The sequence below is a fragment of the Gamsiella multidivaricata genome (assembly GCF_025024155.1).
Source record: "Gamsiella multidivaricata strain RSA 2152 chromosome Unknown BC939scaffold_16, whole genome shotgun sequence".
Lineage (NCBI taxonomy): Eukaryota > Fungi > Mortierellomycota > Mortierellomycetes > Mortierellales > Mortierellaceae > Gamsiella > Gamsiella multidivaricata.
In genome coordinates this window covers 163,073-176,105 of record NW_026251724.1, presented here as the reverse complement: position 1 = coordinate 176,105, position 13,033 = coordinate 163,073, and the positions used below count along the sequence as shown (strand labels likewise).

General features: G+C 47.1%; 6 protein-coding genes across 6 annotated transcripts; 4 read left to right on the top strand and 2 right to left on the bottom strand.

Annotated features, from left to right (window-relative positions):
* The first annotated feature begins 154 nt into the window (after positions 1–154).
* Positions 155–3,051, top strand: BC939DRAFT_444241 (protein serine/threonine kinase). The gene is made up of 10 exons (XM_051554642.1): positions 155–412; positions 500–521; positions 854–945; positions 1,045–1,109; positions 1,208–1,325; positions 1,416–1,478; positions 1,590–1,697; positions 1,908–2,213; positions 2,773–2,827; positions 2,941–3,051. Exons 1-10 carry the CDS (start codon positions 398–400, stop codon positions 3,009–3,011), a joined length of 915 nt encoding a protein of 304 aa, XP_051414599.1. The 5' UTR covers positions 155–397; the 3' UTR covers positions 3,012–3,051.
* Positions 3,052–3,413: 362 nt separating this feature from the next.
* On the bottom strand, positions 3,414–5,041 carry BC939DRAFT_483504 (alkaline-phosphatase-like protein; the record flags this gene model as incomplete). The annotated part of the gene is made up of 2 exons (XM_051559183.1): positions 3,414–4,567; positions 4,825–5,041. 2 exons carry the CDS (start codon positions 5,039–5,041, stop codon positions 3,414–3,416), a joined length of 1,371 nt encoding a protein of 456 aa, XP_051414598.1.
* Positions 5,042–5,930: 889 nt separating this feature from the next.
* Positions 5,931–7,429, top strand: BC939DRAFT_500969 (uncharacterized protein; the record flags this gene model as incomplete). The annotated part of the gene is made up of 6 exons (XM_051560106.1): positions 5,931–6,087; positions 6,203–6,273; positions 6,359–6,470; positions 6,601–6,835; positions 6,980–7,208; positions 7,322–7,429. 6 exons carry the CDS (start codon positions 5,931–5,933, stop codon positions 7,427–7,429), a joined length of 912 nt encoding a protein of 303 aa, XP_051414597.1.
* A 794-nt stretch (positions 7,430–8,223) lies between these two features.
* Positions 8,224–8,981, top strand: BC939DRAFT_394692 (uncharacterized protein; the record flags this gene model as incomplete). Its single annotated transcript, XM_051552175.1, has 3 exons — positions 8,224–8,264; positions 8,378–8,480; positions 8,619–8,981. The coding sequence occupies 3 exons, from the start codon at positions 8,224–8,226 to the stop codon at positions 8,979–8,981; spliced, it is 507 nt and encodes a 168-aa protein (XP_051414596.1).
* Positions 8,982–9,256: 275 nt separating this feature from the next.
* BC939DRAFT_394561 (V-ATPase proteolipid subunit C-like domain-containing protein) lies at positions 9,257–9,905 on the bottom strand (the record flags this gene model as incomplete). The annotated part of the gene is made up of 3 exons (XM_051552165.1): positions 9,257–9,349; positions 9,480–9,634; positions 9,752–9,905. Coding segments are annotated over 3 exons (402 nt in total), but the record flags the coding sequence as incomplete, so codon positions are not given.
* Positions 9,906–11,207: 1,302 nt separating this feature from the next.
* On the top strand, positions 11,208–12,616 carry BC939DRAFT_76644 (uncharacterized protein). Its single transcript, XM_051561891.1, has 2 exons — positions 11,208–11,686; positions 12,251–12,616. The coding sequence occupies exons 1-2, from the start codon at positions 11,450–11,452 to the stop codon at positions 12,530–12,532; spliced, it is 519 nt and encodes a 172-aa protein (XP_051414594.1). The 5' UTR covers positions 11,208–11,449; the 3' UTR covers positions 12,533–12,616.
* The last annotated feature ends 417 nt before the right edge of the window (positions 12,617–13,033 follow it).

Below are 13,033 nucleotides of genomic sequence, written 5' to 3'. Positions count from 1 at the left end.
GGGAGCAGGAACACAAAAAGAGCGCGGACGCTGGAGGGGCTATAGCCTCTGTAGGGCACAGTAGGCTAGTCTATGTCTGTATTAAGCAGATCGTAGCCGAGAGGATGCATGCAGCTATAAGGGGAAGGAGCAGTAAACCAATTTAAACCATTCACTCTTTACTTCCTCTTCTCCTTCCCTTTTACCCACTAACAAGAATCCCCTATTGATTTTTTACTTTCACTCCACGGGACAAGGATCAGAAGCGATCTTGTTCGTTTTGTTTACTTCCAACTCAGTGCTCATTCGTTTCCTGCCATCAACCCTTTGTTCTTTTTCTGAGATCCTCCAGTTTCCTTTTTTTTTTATATTCATCTTGAACGTTCCTTGACCGCTATACATCCCTAATATACATTTCATGGATAAATATCAGGTACATGGGGAACACAATGGCATTCGTTAATAGACCCTTGGTCTGAGTGGACACTAATGCCACGTAATTCTGTCTTCTATCTTCTAGAAAATCGAGAAGTTGGGTGAAGGTACCGTTTTTCTCAAACCCCGTTGGTACATTTGCCAGGACATGCGCCATCACTTTTGTGAAATGAGTGTCGAGGACGATCAGCCACGAGACGGACTAGACAACTCGAAACTGAGATTCAGAGTGGTTCTGCTGCAGGAAGCGACTTCAAACGCGGAAGTGGCTGTTGAGTCGATCAGCATGGAGTTGTCCATCTCGACGCTGAATGAGTTGCCTCGACAAACGATTCCATGGGATAATATCACTCACCTCTCTCTCTTGCCTGCTGTTTCATATCATTGCCCTATTTTCCCGCCTCCTGGCTATTGATCCGCGTGGACCTTGCGGATTCAGGAACGTACGGCATTGTCTACAAGGCTCAGAACCGAGAAACGAATGACGTTGTGGCTCTGAAGAGAATCCGGCTGGACAACGAAGAAGAAGGAGTACGTGACCTGAATATTGAGGGTCTTCCCGATCCAATTCGATACCCACTGGATGCTGGATGCTGATACTTCTTGTTTGTTATCAACCGCCTCTTCCAGGTGCCATGTACCGCAATCCGCGAGATCTCACTACTCAAGGAGCTCAAGCAGAACAACATTGTCCGGTAAAGCTACTTTTTCCACAGTGTTTTAGTTACTGGCATTCAATTGCCATGCCCATGTGTATCCTCACATTTTTTTTTTCTTCCTTGTCTCATGATAGACTGTACGATGTATTGCACACAGAGAAAAAGTTGACGCTCGTGTTTGAATTCCTGGACTCGGACCTGAAAAAGTTCCTCGACACATACAGCGGGGATATTGATGTCTTGACGATAAAGGTACAATGTATACTAGCTCACCTCGGGTGATTGAATTTGCTGTTACCCATCGTATACTCAACAGTGACTCAATGTCTTGTGTCCTACTAGCAATTAATGTACCAGCTGTTGAAGGGAATCGCATACTGCCACGAACACCGAGTCCTGCATCGAGTATGGTCTAATCTGAGTCCCATGCGTTTCTTGTTGGTTATATATATATGGATTATCATTGTTGGATCGCTGATTCTATATTCTGCTATCCCTCATTGCTATGATTGTTAGGACTTGAAGCCGCAAAACTTGCTGATCAACAAGAAGGGCGATCTAAAGTTGGGAGACTTTGGACTCGCGCGAGCATTCGGTATCCCTGTCAGGAGTTACTCCCACGAGGTACAAACTAGCATTTTTCTTACCAACAAAAAAGCAGGAACCATTGGACGGCAAAATTTTGTGGGGGTGCCTCTTTACAGCCTTGGTTGAATTGATAACTGGAATTTGCATGATTGTTTACAAAGAACGTATGAGTGTCACAAAAAAAGACAACCTTCGTGCTAACGTCAACCTATTCATTCCTTTATATTGTATCGCTCGATATTATAGGTCGTGACGCTGTGGTACAGGGCGCCGGACGTGTTGATGGGCTCGAAGCAGTACTCGACCTCGATCGATATCTGGTCTGCAGGATGTATTTTTGCGGAAATGGCTTCTGGTCGTCCTTTATTCCCCGGATCCTCAGTCAAGGATCAATTGCTCAAGATCTTCAAGATTTTGGGGACACCAACAGAAGAGACATGGCCTAGTGTGTCGAGGTTACCTGAGTATCGATCAGACTTTCCAGTCTACAACCCTATCCCACTTGAGAACTTGGTCCCGAAGCTGGACGCGGCTGGCATCGATTTGCTTGCTGTAAGTTGCCACGAATCACTTTTGCTCCTGTTGCAAACTCTGCTATCCATGGCCAGAGGGCGGCGAATATACCAAAAAAAAAAAAGGATTTACAAGGGGAAGCGCAGGATTACAAGGACACGAGACGGAAATCACAAGATCAATGTCAGAGCAGTTGCAGAGAAAAGCAGACAAATCAAAGCACGACAACAGGATAACGCATTAAGGACAATCGATTAGAATGTACAACGAGGAAAAGGAAGGAAAGAGGGAGAAAAAGCACGAGTTGATGTTTGGTTGACTCTCGTTGTGCTTGCGTTGTACTCGCACTTCAAAGTCAGGCAGCATGATCACACCGAAAAGCGCTAAAAAAAAAAAAAAAAAAGGAAAAGGAAAAGGAAAAAAGAGACCAACGACAAGGAAACGTGGGCGAAACCTTTGGCGGAGAGAAATTCTCTTTTGTCGTTTGATCCGCCATTTTTCTGTGTTTGTAACTCACTTTTTTTTTCTCTCCTTTACTTTTCTATTGGTAATGATGACTGCCCCTGTGTTTCTACAAATGTGCATTCATTTATTTTAGCGCCTTGTAACATACAATCCTGACAGGAGGATATCAGCGGAAGCTGCGCTTGCTCGTAAGTTCTCCTTGGGCTCTTTTCATTTTGTTATGTTGTCCTTAAGCAAATCATGAGCAGATCGAAAACTGAACCTATAAATCTGACCGGGCTGCTCTTTGTTTGATCCATAGATCCTTATTTTGAAGAAATTCGAAGACGCGAAGCAAGCAGTGGTGGCGGAGGCGGCGGCACAGGGCAGTGAGTATCCTTCCGCACGTATCCATTCAATTTCCGTAATAAAGAAATCATGAAAAAGAAATCATGAAAACGAAAGCTTTGTCCGCTTTTTTATTGTGATTGGATGGCATATGTTGGGATCACTATAACCGCTTGTTAGCAGTCTATAGAAAGGCATGGATCAGAGTGACGATCTCTTCACGCTGTGCAGCGAAATATTTTATGGAAAGATATTATTATGGTCCTAGTGGCCAGTCTCCTGATGCGCACTGCGGCCAGCGTAGGTACCCCAGAATCCGCGCTTAGGTTTAAACCACTTTTCAGAGTCCCTATAGAGATGACCAACCAGTGCGAACAGTTGTCAATACCACCTACACAATGCATGTGCTGTATCGCAGAACAAACAGTGGAAAAAAGACGTCGTTACTTACTTGGCGAGTTTCCTGGTGATGTAGTTCAAGTCGACATTCAGGTACTTAATCATAGCAGTACCGATGTCCGTGTTCTCGTGGTTGCCCCTGAGATCCTTGTAGCCGTCGCTATCACCGTCTGCATACAAATTGACATCCACTCCAGTGTGGCCGATGGTGGTCCATCCGAGATTGGCGCGGTAACTGATCGCATGTCCAAGGAAGGTCAAGATGTCGCTTGGCAGGGCTTGGGGGTCTGCCAAGAAGGAAATCTCCTTGTCGGTCGCGTCCGTGATGCCCAAACCATTCTGCAAGATCTCGGTCTTGACAAATTCCTGTCGGCGCTTGGTGTCCTGAACCTGATACTCGACCAGCTTCTTGGTCAAGAGCTCGGTCGAAGCATGGCCCTTGGCATCGTGCGCCTTCTTGATGACATCTGGCCTCCAAAGATAGTCTGGGTACGTCCTTGGATCTGGCTGGAGCCCGAGTGTGAATCCGCCCGTCTCATGGTCGCTTGTTGAGATCAAGAGCGTGTCCGGGTTCTTCGAAACAAACTCGCGTACCGCCTTGACAGTCTCGTAGTACTGAATGATATCGTACGCATGTGCAACGGGATCGTTGTTATGCGCTGCCATGTCAATGCGGCTGCCCTCGATCATCAAAAAGAACCCCTGGTTGGGTTTTGCGTTTCCCTGAAGGGCCTTGAGTGCCGCAATCGTCATCTCTACGAGCGAGGGCTCCTGTTTGGGGTCGCGATCGATTTCATAATTCATATGGTCATGGTTGAATAATCCCAAGGCCGGGAGGGGAATACCTGTGTCCTCTGCATCTAGAGTGTCAAAGTCCTTTCGAGTCAGCATCACCTCCTTCCAACCAAGATTCGCGCTCTCCTTGATCAGGTCTCGGCTATCCTGACGGCATCCACCCTCAGTTGTGTTGGGCAAGAAGAAGCATCGTCCACCTCCCATCAGCAGATCAACCTGGCGCTTCAGCACATAATCTCCAATCTGTTGCTCTGCAATCTCGGACTCCATGTCGCGGTGGACTACATGTGCGGAGAAGGCTGCGGGAGTGGCGTGGGTGACTCGGCTGGTGACAACGAGACCTGTCAACATGTCCAGGTGCTTGGCGGCTTCCAGGATCGTTCCACAGGGGACTCCTTCCGGGTCCACTATATCGCATGGATTAAAAAAAAAAAAAAAAAAAAAAAAAAACATAGGGTTAATTATCAAGTGCGGTAAGAGCAGGGTGTGGTACAAGATGTTCAATGGCGAATGGGGTGTAGTTCGCGCAAGAGCAGTGCTTGTAAGCATGGACGGGAAGAGCAACACCCAGGTAATAGTTCTTCTAGCCCAGTTTTTCTGTTGACGGTATCATTATCACATCAAGATTCCCACGTCAAGATTCTCACGAAAGAGCACGTCTTACCCCCAATGGCAGCATTGTAGGTCTTTATAGCGCATGAGAAGGCTGTGGCACCGGCGGCAGAGTCTGTGATTAATGAATCGCTGCTCCTGGTTCTCGAAGAGCCGACGAGGATCTTATCCAGCGGCGACATGTATCCCTCGGTCAAGTTGTGAACATATTGGAAATAGGACCGAGCATAGGTCTGAGAGGCCGGTCCGAACCCGTCAGAGACCATCATGATCACATTACGACTTCTTCCTGTTCATGATGGAATGGAATCGTGGCATTCATGTTAACATTGCAGGAAATTTCCCATTTCACACCGACACGAGTTCCGCTTTGCAATTCGACCGCGAATAAAGGACTTACCCAAGGACTTTTTGGCAAAGAAGAATGTGAATGCCACGGCCGACGAGGTCAAGATGATAGCCAGGCCCAGACAGAGCATCATACGCTTTCGTTCCTATTGTAATCCCCCCCATGTAGCCGGTACGAAAACAGCGTGAGAACACTTGGTCGTTTAAGCAGACGCGAACGAGCAATTGAGGGGATGTCATTCGGATAACTGTACCCTGCGGATCTGCTTGTTTTCTTCATGTCTCAGCAATGCGAGTTCGTCTATGGGTTACAAATAGAGGATGAGCATTGAGATAGGTTAGCACATTGTAGCAGAGACGGAGTACATGGACAGGATTGCCAATGAAGGGTTGGCTGTACCGGCATCAAAGATATCGTCGGGGTTCTGGTCGGGCAGCAGCCGTGAGGTTTCGTGCGCAGACATGGCTGATGATCGATGCTTGGTCCTTGCTTGAGGGAGGGAAGAAAGATGAAAGAGGCTGGTTGGATGTGTAAGGAGACAGAGGATCTTTATCCCGCGGGAACTGCTTACGATTCCTCTGATGTGGCGATGTATATTTTTGGTGGCGTCTTTTTATATTCCCATACGCGTCCCATGGTAGCCTTGTCCAATTGCTCAGGTACGGCCCACGCTTTCGACTTGGACTAGAGCACAGGCCACATCAAAGTGCCAACCATTACACATGCACAAAGCCACTCGGCTCTTCGAACTAGCTCCTCTCCCAAGCTGATCAGTTCTTCATCGTTTCCAGCTCAATTCCATCCTACCCATGGCATCATCCAGTCAGGAACAGGAGCAAGAACAGGGAGAGGGACAGGGACAAAGACAAGACTCTGGGACAACGGACCTTATCCCATGGAAATATTGCAACGTATACGCCAACAACCGCAGCCCCGAACGGCTCTTTGTCTTCCAGGGACACTCAAGTATGTACAGAAAGACAATGGGAGCTCCATGGACATAGGACGCATCGTGCATGGTCTACTCAATTAAAGGTCGCCTATCGCTTCCCCTTATCCCCTTTTTACTCCTTCACTGCAGTATTCATTCACCAGCGTCTCGATGAAAAAGTTACCATTGACCAAAACACCGGCAACGTCGTTTGGGATGGCGTAAGTATCTTATGAACATTATTCTCAATTGATCTTTTCGCAGTTCAGAACTACTCACATTCAACTATCAAAACTTCCAATGTAGGCATACCTCATGTCAAAATACCTAGAGTCTCATATCAAAGATCTGCAAGGAAAGACGTGCCTCGAGCTAGGGTCTGGAACAGGACTTGTTAGCATCGTTGCATGGTTGCTTGGTATGTTGTATTACAATGTGAGTCGAGCGGATAACCACTAAAGCAGATGCTCACTTTTCGAGTGATTCACCTACATAATCGCCTTAACCTGTTTGCTGCATCGTTTTATGTGTGTTTTTTGCTCCATAAGGTGCCGAAAATGTACTGGCAACAGATCTGGCAGGGCCCCATACGGAGCATGTGGCAAGAAATACATCCACAAACGCCTTAAGGATCGCCCTTGAACGTCAACAGGCCATTCAAGAAGAGGCTGGTGCAGCAGCCCCTGAAACACGGCATGGGGCTTCGTTCCTGAGAAGACGGCGGGATCGACTGAAAACAACAGAACTCAAGAGCGAAAACCTGCAGGTCGCGCCTCTTGACTGGTAAAGTATCGGGTCAAGAAGGACGCACACCTTTCTCGCTCTTACTCCCGGTGCATTTGAACTATGCGCGTTGCCTCACTTCTGCGAGCCACACCACCCTATTTCTTAACGCCAGTGCCTCTCTTTACTGTTTATACTCTATAGGGGTTCGCCTACGCTTCCGGAGAGTGTCACGTTCCAGGGTCCATTCTCATACATTCTTTGCTCCGAAATATTGTACTTGCCACAGTTCCATCGGGCACTCCTCAAGACGATCACTCAGTTCTCGGATGAACAAACGGTCGTTGTCTTGCTCTGGAAACAGCGTGGGCTAGGCGAGGAACGGTTCTTTGAGATTGCATCTCGGCCTTCAACAGGGTGGCATGTTGAATTCGTAAGTCGAGATAATCGTGTTTTTTGTTCCTGTACGACATAGGTTTCCTTGTTTCTAACACGAATCAAATGTTTTTGCAATATCTTTTTTATATCCTTGTGTGGTCTACATAGCTGGACAAGAGCGTACTTGATGTCGAGTTCCAGGAACAGCCATATGGAGTAGCGCGAATGACCAGGAGAACAACGGCGACGCCAGTTACTTCTGCAACACAGAAATAAAGATTTTGAAATTCGTGGTATCCTTTGACTATGTTCAATAACCCCTTGACATACCAAGGTTAATTGGTCGCAACTAAAAAAAAATCTGCGAAAGTAGGGCTGTAAGGCGGAAGCTATCATATATATCTCAGAAGACATGAGACCCGACTTTCAGAAACACTAGAAACCAAAAAAAAAAAAAAGGAGGACCAAGGGCACGCAGGTATTTTGCTATAGGCGTCCCTGGGGACCGATGGAAATGACATGTATCTATTTCTATACTTTTTTTTTTTTTTTTTTTTTTTTCTACCCGCGTTTTGCTCCTTTGCGATATGGCGCAAAAGAAACGAAGCATAGGAAACGATGAGCAGGGGTCGGCCGAGGTTGGCGGTTGCGCGATCGATAGTCGTCTCCAGGGTGAGCCTACAGCCGTGGAAGTAAAGACCGCAGTTCGCGCACGCCGAATCACGTCGTATCGCGTCGTATCGCGCGCTTCTTCTGTCAAACCTACAGTACTAAAACAGTAAAGTATGCGCATAATGCGCCTAAAGTCCCGGCACCAAAGCCGTCCTTTACTCATCCCGCTGCAACGCCTCATCAGCAACTACTCATTCCTACTCTCAAAGACAAGGGTCCTTCCGAAGACTACAAGCAAAACTATAAAAGCATACAAATATAAAAAAGAGCAAAAGAGGATGCGTCTTCGAGCATTTTCATCCACGAGTCTCTGCTCACTACTCCGCCACTGCCAACTGCAGACACATCAACAGCATCAGCGCACATTCTCCACCGCACTCAATAACACAAATAGTACTATGACTACTGAGAAGGCCACCTTTGCTGCAGGATGCTTCTGGTGGGTCATTCCTTCTACTTTTCTTCCTTATAATCGTTGTCCTTGTCTGAGAAGAAGATTTTTATTTGATCTTTAACACTCGGCATCGATTTCTTTATCTTCATACCATGTAGGGGTGTCGAGAAGGCATTCCAGAAACAATACAAGGACGAGCACATCAAGACCCGCGTCGGCTACATCGGCGGCATCGACAGCCATCCCACATACAAGAAGGTAGTCTATAGCACCTTTTCAAAGTCCTTAACATACACCTCTCATGTTCTCAACGCAATCCTAACCCCCGCCTTGTCTCATTTTTCTCACCTTACTTTCTTTGACTTTTTTTTATTTTATTTTTTTTTTTTTTTGCACCAGGTCTGCACAGGAATGACCCAGCATGCAGAAGCCCTCCAGATCGAATACACACCGAGCGAAAAAATCAGCTATCCAGCACTTGTCGAATTCTTCTACCGGATGCATGACCCCACCACCCTCAACTCCCAGGGCCCTGATCGTGGGACCCAGTACCGTTCCGCCATCTTCTTCCATTCTCCCGAACAAGAGGAAATCGCCAAGAGGGTTACGGCCGAAGTCCAGGAGAAGCATTACAAGAACAAGAAGATCGTCACCCAGATCGCTCCTGCGGGGACATGGTTCAGTGCAGAGGATTATCACCAAAAGTACCTAGATAAGAATCCGCACGGATATGAATGTCCATCGCATTTTTTGAGATGGTGAAGTCTTTATACAATCGACATGTCAATGTAAGAAAAATAAAGCACTGTGTCTTCATACTTATTAATCAATTTCAACGGAGCACCATTGTTGTTTGAAAGAGTATGGTGGAAGAGTTTTATTTATTGTTGAACTTGAAGGAAACGCGAGCCAAGATGTTCAGAGGATGTGTCGAAAAAAGAAGGAAAGAAAGGGCGAGAGCAGGAGAGTGAAATGAGTGAGGGAACAAAGAGATAGATGGTAGTATGTCTTTGATGTTGATTGACGGTTTCAACGCTTTAGCATTTCGCGTCCGAAGCCTTGGTGTTCAAGATAAGGGCGACGATCAAACCGTACAGGGCCAACACCTCAGCGAAAATCAGCACGAGAATCTAAGAGATAATGAACGTACAATTACGGGTATCATTAAGAGCGGATTAGTGAGTGCCTATAACCCTTCGTTCTTGAATGCAACAACATCACCATGCCTAGTCCACTCCAGTCGTGTTGTATCGCACGTACCATTCCTGTGAAGAGTCTGGGCTGCTGCGCAGAGGCACGAACACCGGCATCACCGACAATACCAACTGCAAAACCCGCAGCCATTCCAGCAAGACCGACACTTAGACCTGCGCCCAGCTGAATGAATCCTGCATACAATGACATTGTTTGCGAGACTATATGTTGATCGAGAGGAGCAAGGTAGCTAGCACAGTTAACGTTTTTTCCTTTAAACATTTCCAACCGTAGTATCTCCAAAAAGAACAATTAGATTCAAAAAAAAAGCGACTTACATCCGTTGCCGATCAATACGGACACGACCAGTCCGTAAATACCGATAATACCGGCCATAATGATGGGAACGACTCCCTTCATGATCAAATCAGGGCGGAGAACTCCCATGGAGGTAAGACCAACGCCAGACTTGGCAGTACCGTATGCAGCGCCGAAGCCTATCGAGGCGACAAATGAGGACTATCGTTAGCACATGTCTTATGGTGGATGAGTGCGATGGATGTTTCGAGTCTACGATCGTCATATCGCGCAACGAGTCAGGGCACACACGCTCAGGTACGCCTTCATATTCTGTTCATATCTTTGCGCCGAAGAGTTTCGTTCCTGAAAATTTCTGAGGTCCACGTTGACATGTATTGTGTAAGCCGGAAAGATCCATGGAGTTGACCGCCATATCGTACGACAGGGAGTGATGTGATATACGGGTTCCCGGCGACGTTTGAGTAGGGCGAGCTTCATGTTGACCGGAGTGCTGCTGTCCATGTCCAGAGAATTCACATAATACACTCAATTCATGATCGTGAACTTACAGCAAAAGACGATGGCGCTGGTGGCACCCATGACTCCGAAGAAAGGAGAGTATACGGGGCTATATACACAAACAGGAAAGAGGACTGGTGTTAGCCGCGTGTTGCTCGAGGGTCGACAAAATTCTCCCCCTGGGGTTTCGCTTCTAGTTTCAGCGCCCTCAAAAGAAAAAGGTGCCGTTGCCTCCTGTGTAGAGTGTTTATATCGAGAGATAGCGAATCGATTGACGCCAACTTCAGGGCTCCTAGAGATAGTGACCTTAGAGACCGGCAGACTCGCTGAAGCCCTGAGCTGCTTCGTTGCGAAAAACGCGCTCAGCTCCATTAGAGCAAAAAGTTTTCAGGCCGTGGAAGGAGGAGGGGGGGGGGGGTTTCTTTTTTCTTCCTTTACCAGTATTCAGTGGCGACGAGAGCGGACATGTTGAATTCGTATTGTTCTTTTCAAGGACTGGTGAATGAGGTTGAGTATGCCAGGTACTGTTGGTTGATTTGCAAAGTGGACAAAGTGGAGGGATGAGAGGGGAAGCAAAGTCGAGACACGAAAGGGGGCTCAAATCAGAGGAGGGGGATGGCACACCACGGACAATTCCAGCTCCAAATACGTCACCAGACGCGATTTGCGAAAAACACCAAGATTGGGGATAGAAACCATCAACAGATGGATAAAGCACACGAAGTTCCTCCATATATCCACCGCTTATTAACAAACGCGCCTCTTATAACGCGCCGCTCTTTGTCTCATCCACAAATAGCCATATTTATGCATCCACCTCACTCTTCTCCCCTTCTTTCTACTTCTTTTACTCACGCCAAAAGCACATTCCATCCATGACAACCCTTTCGATCAAAAAAAATCCATTCCATATCCCCGAGATCAGAAGCCGCATCAGTCGCCTAGTCTCCGTGAAGGATGCTATCTCTTGCGTTCGGGTCTCTAAAGGCTGATCGAATGATTTCGTTGCTCCGATTTGGTATGCCATCGATTTCAACGTCCACAACACTTTTAAACAACTCAACGCCGACATTGTCGCCAAGCATGGACACCACATCCGCACAGTTGAGAATCTCGAAACCCAACTCCAGCTGAATTCCCTTCTTTCTCCAAGTATCAAGAACATACAAGATCTCCAAATAACGTGCACCAGCAGTGCCCGATTCCGCACCCTGTGCATGGATCTCATCAGCAGGAACAACAGCAACCTCAGGACGCTGACATTGGAGATGGATGAAAATGCAAAACAGCGTGATATGTCTTCCCGAATGATTTTCGTTGCTGCGCTCGTCCCTCACTCTTCTGTCTCCAGACTCTCTTCTGTAAGACTCCATGGTATCTGCCTCAGCCGGGATTCATTTGCCTCTTTACTGAGAGGTTGTCCTCTGCTCACAAGTGTGGACTTGCAACAGGATGTCGCGCTGCTCTCAGGCTCCTCCATAGACACCTTTCAGCACACGGGAGTGACCACACTGGTGGCTCCTATCTCTCAAGTCTTCAAACCCGATCCCGAATCAAATTCCTCGTCCCCAGGCTCGTCGTTGCTCGTACATTTCCCCAACCTGGCTTACTGGCATGTCTATAACCGAGTGACGACCCTGATCGTTCCTATCGAGCGAATCAAGGCCGAGGTTCGAATGTGCTGCCCAAAAGTGACTCAAATCGATACATGGATCACACCAAGTCCTGTTCTATATGACCTGGTGGCAAACGTGTTTCGCAAACTGACGATTGTCAGGTTTGCGTACAAAGAACTCTCTACAGATATCATTACAGCACTGTTATTCCATAACGCGACGTTATTCAATATCTCCACCTTTTGGAATACTCAAAAATACCAGACTGAAAGAGATGACTTCCCTCGCGAGGACGATCACTTTCAATCGAGGGGTCGAGCTCTACAGTTACTGCCGCGCTGCTGTTCAAACCTTCAGACCCTTGCGCTTGAGCGTCACGAGATGGAAATGGACCATGTGGAGGAGTCAGAATGGGCATGCAAACAATTACAACAACTTCGTGTCCGAATTCGAGGATTAGATACCAAAGAAAAGGTTAACAGAGCTCTGGAATTGTGGAGAGAGGGAATGGAAAAGGATGAAACAGACTTGATGGACGAGGAAGGGAAGGAGGTTGTCGATGGGTCTAACGAATCTCATGTGAAGAAGGAGGACACATCGATCGAGGCACGCGTGGCAAAACATCTCTTGAAGTTCGATGAACTGAAGGAAGTCTGGCTGGGTACTCGCACATGCTATGCGTAGAAGATAGTCTAACTAGTCGATGGCTCCCTATTAAAAAAAGCAATATAAAAATAAAGCGCACCCTCCATAGGGCGACATGGGGACACTGAGAGCAGAAAACGGCCTCGTATCCAAGCTTTCGGATTGAGAGCCATAGACTCACAATACCTACCACTGACACTTACGAGATGAGTAAAGAAGGTTGTCAAGCTGGGGCTAATCAGATACCAAAGGATGTGCAGCGAACTGTGTTGCGGAAGAGGAGGAAAATGAGAGTGAAGGAGCGCGTGAAAGGATAAGGTTTATATCCGAAATTTGAATTTGGACTGACCTGGCTCATGACTAACTGTGGGTGGATTGTTCTGTCGTAGAATCCAACACATAATATCCACAAATTCCATGCTGATCAATGTTATTCTCTACAGTTCTTAGTCAATTCTTTCACTCGACCCAGTGCAGAGTACTCCATCATTGTGAACATGGCCAGGGCCTTTCTTCTTTCTCGTACGTGTCCTGGTTACG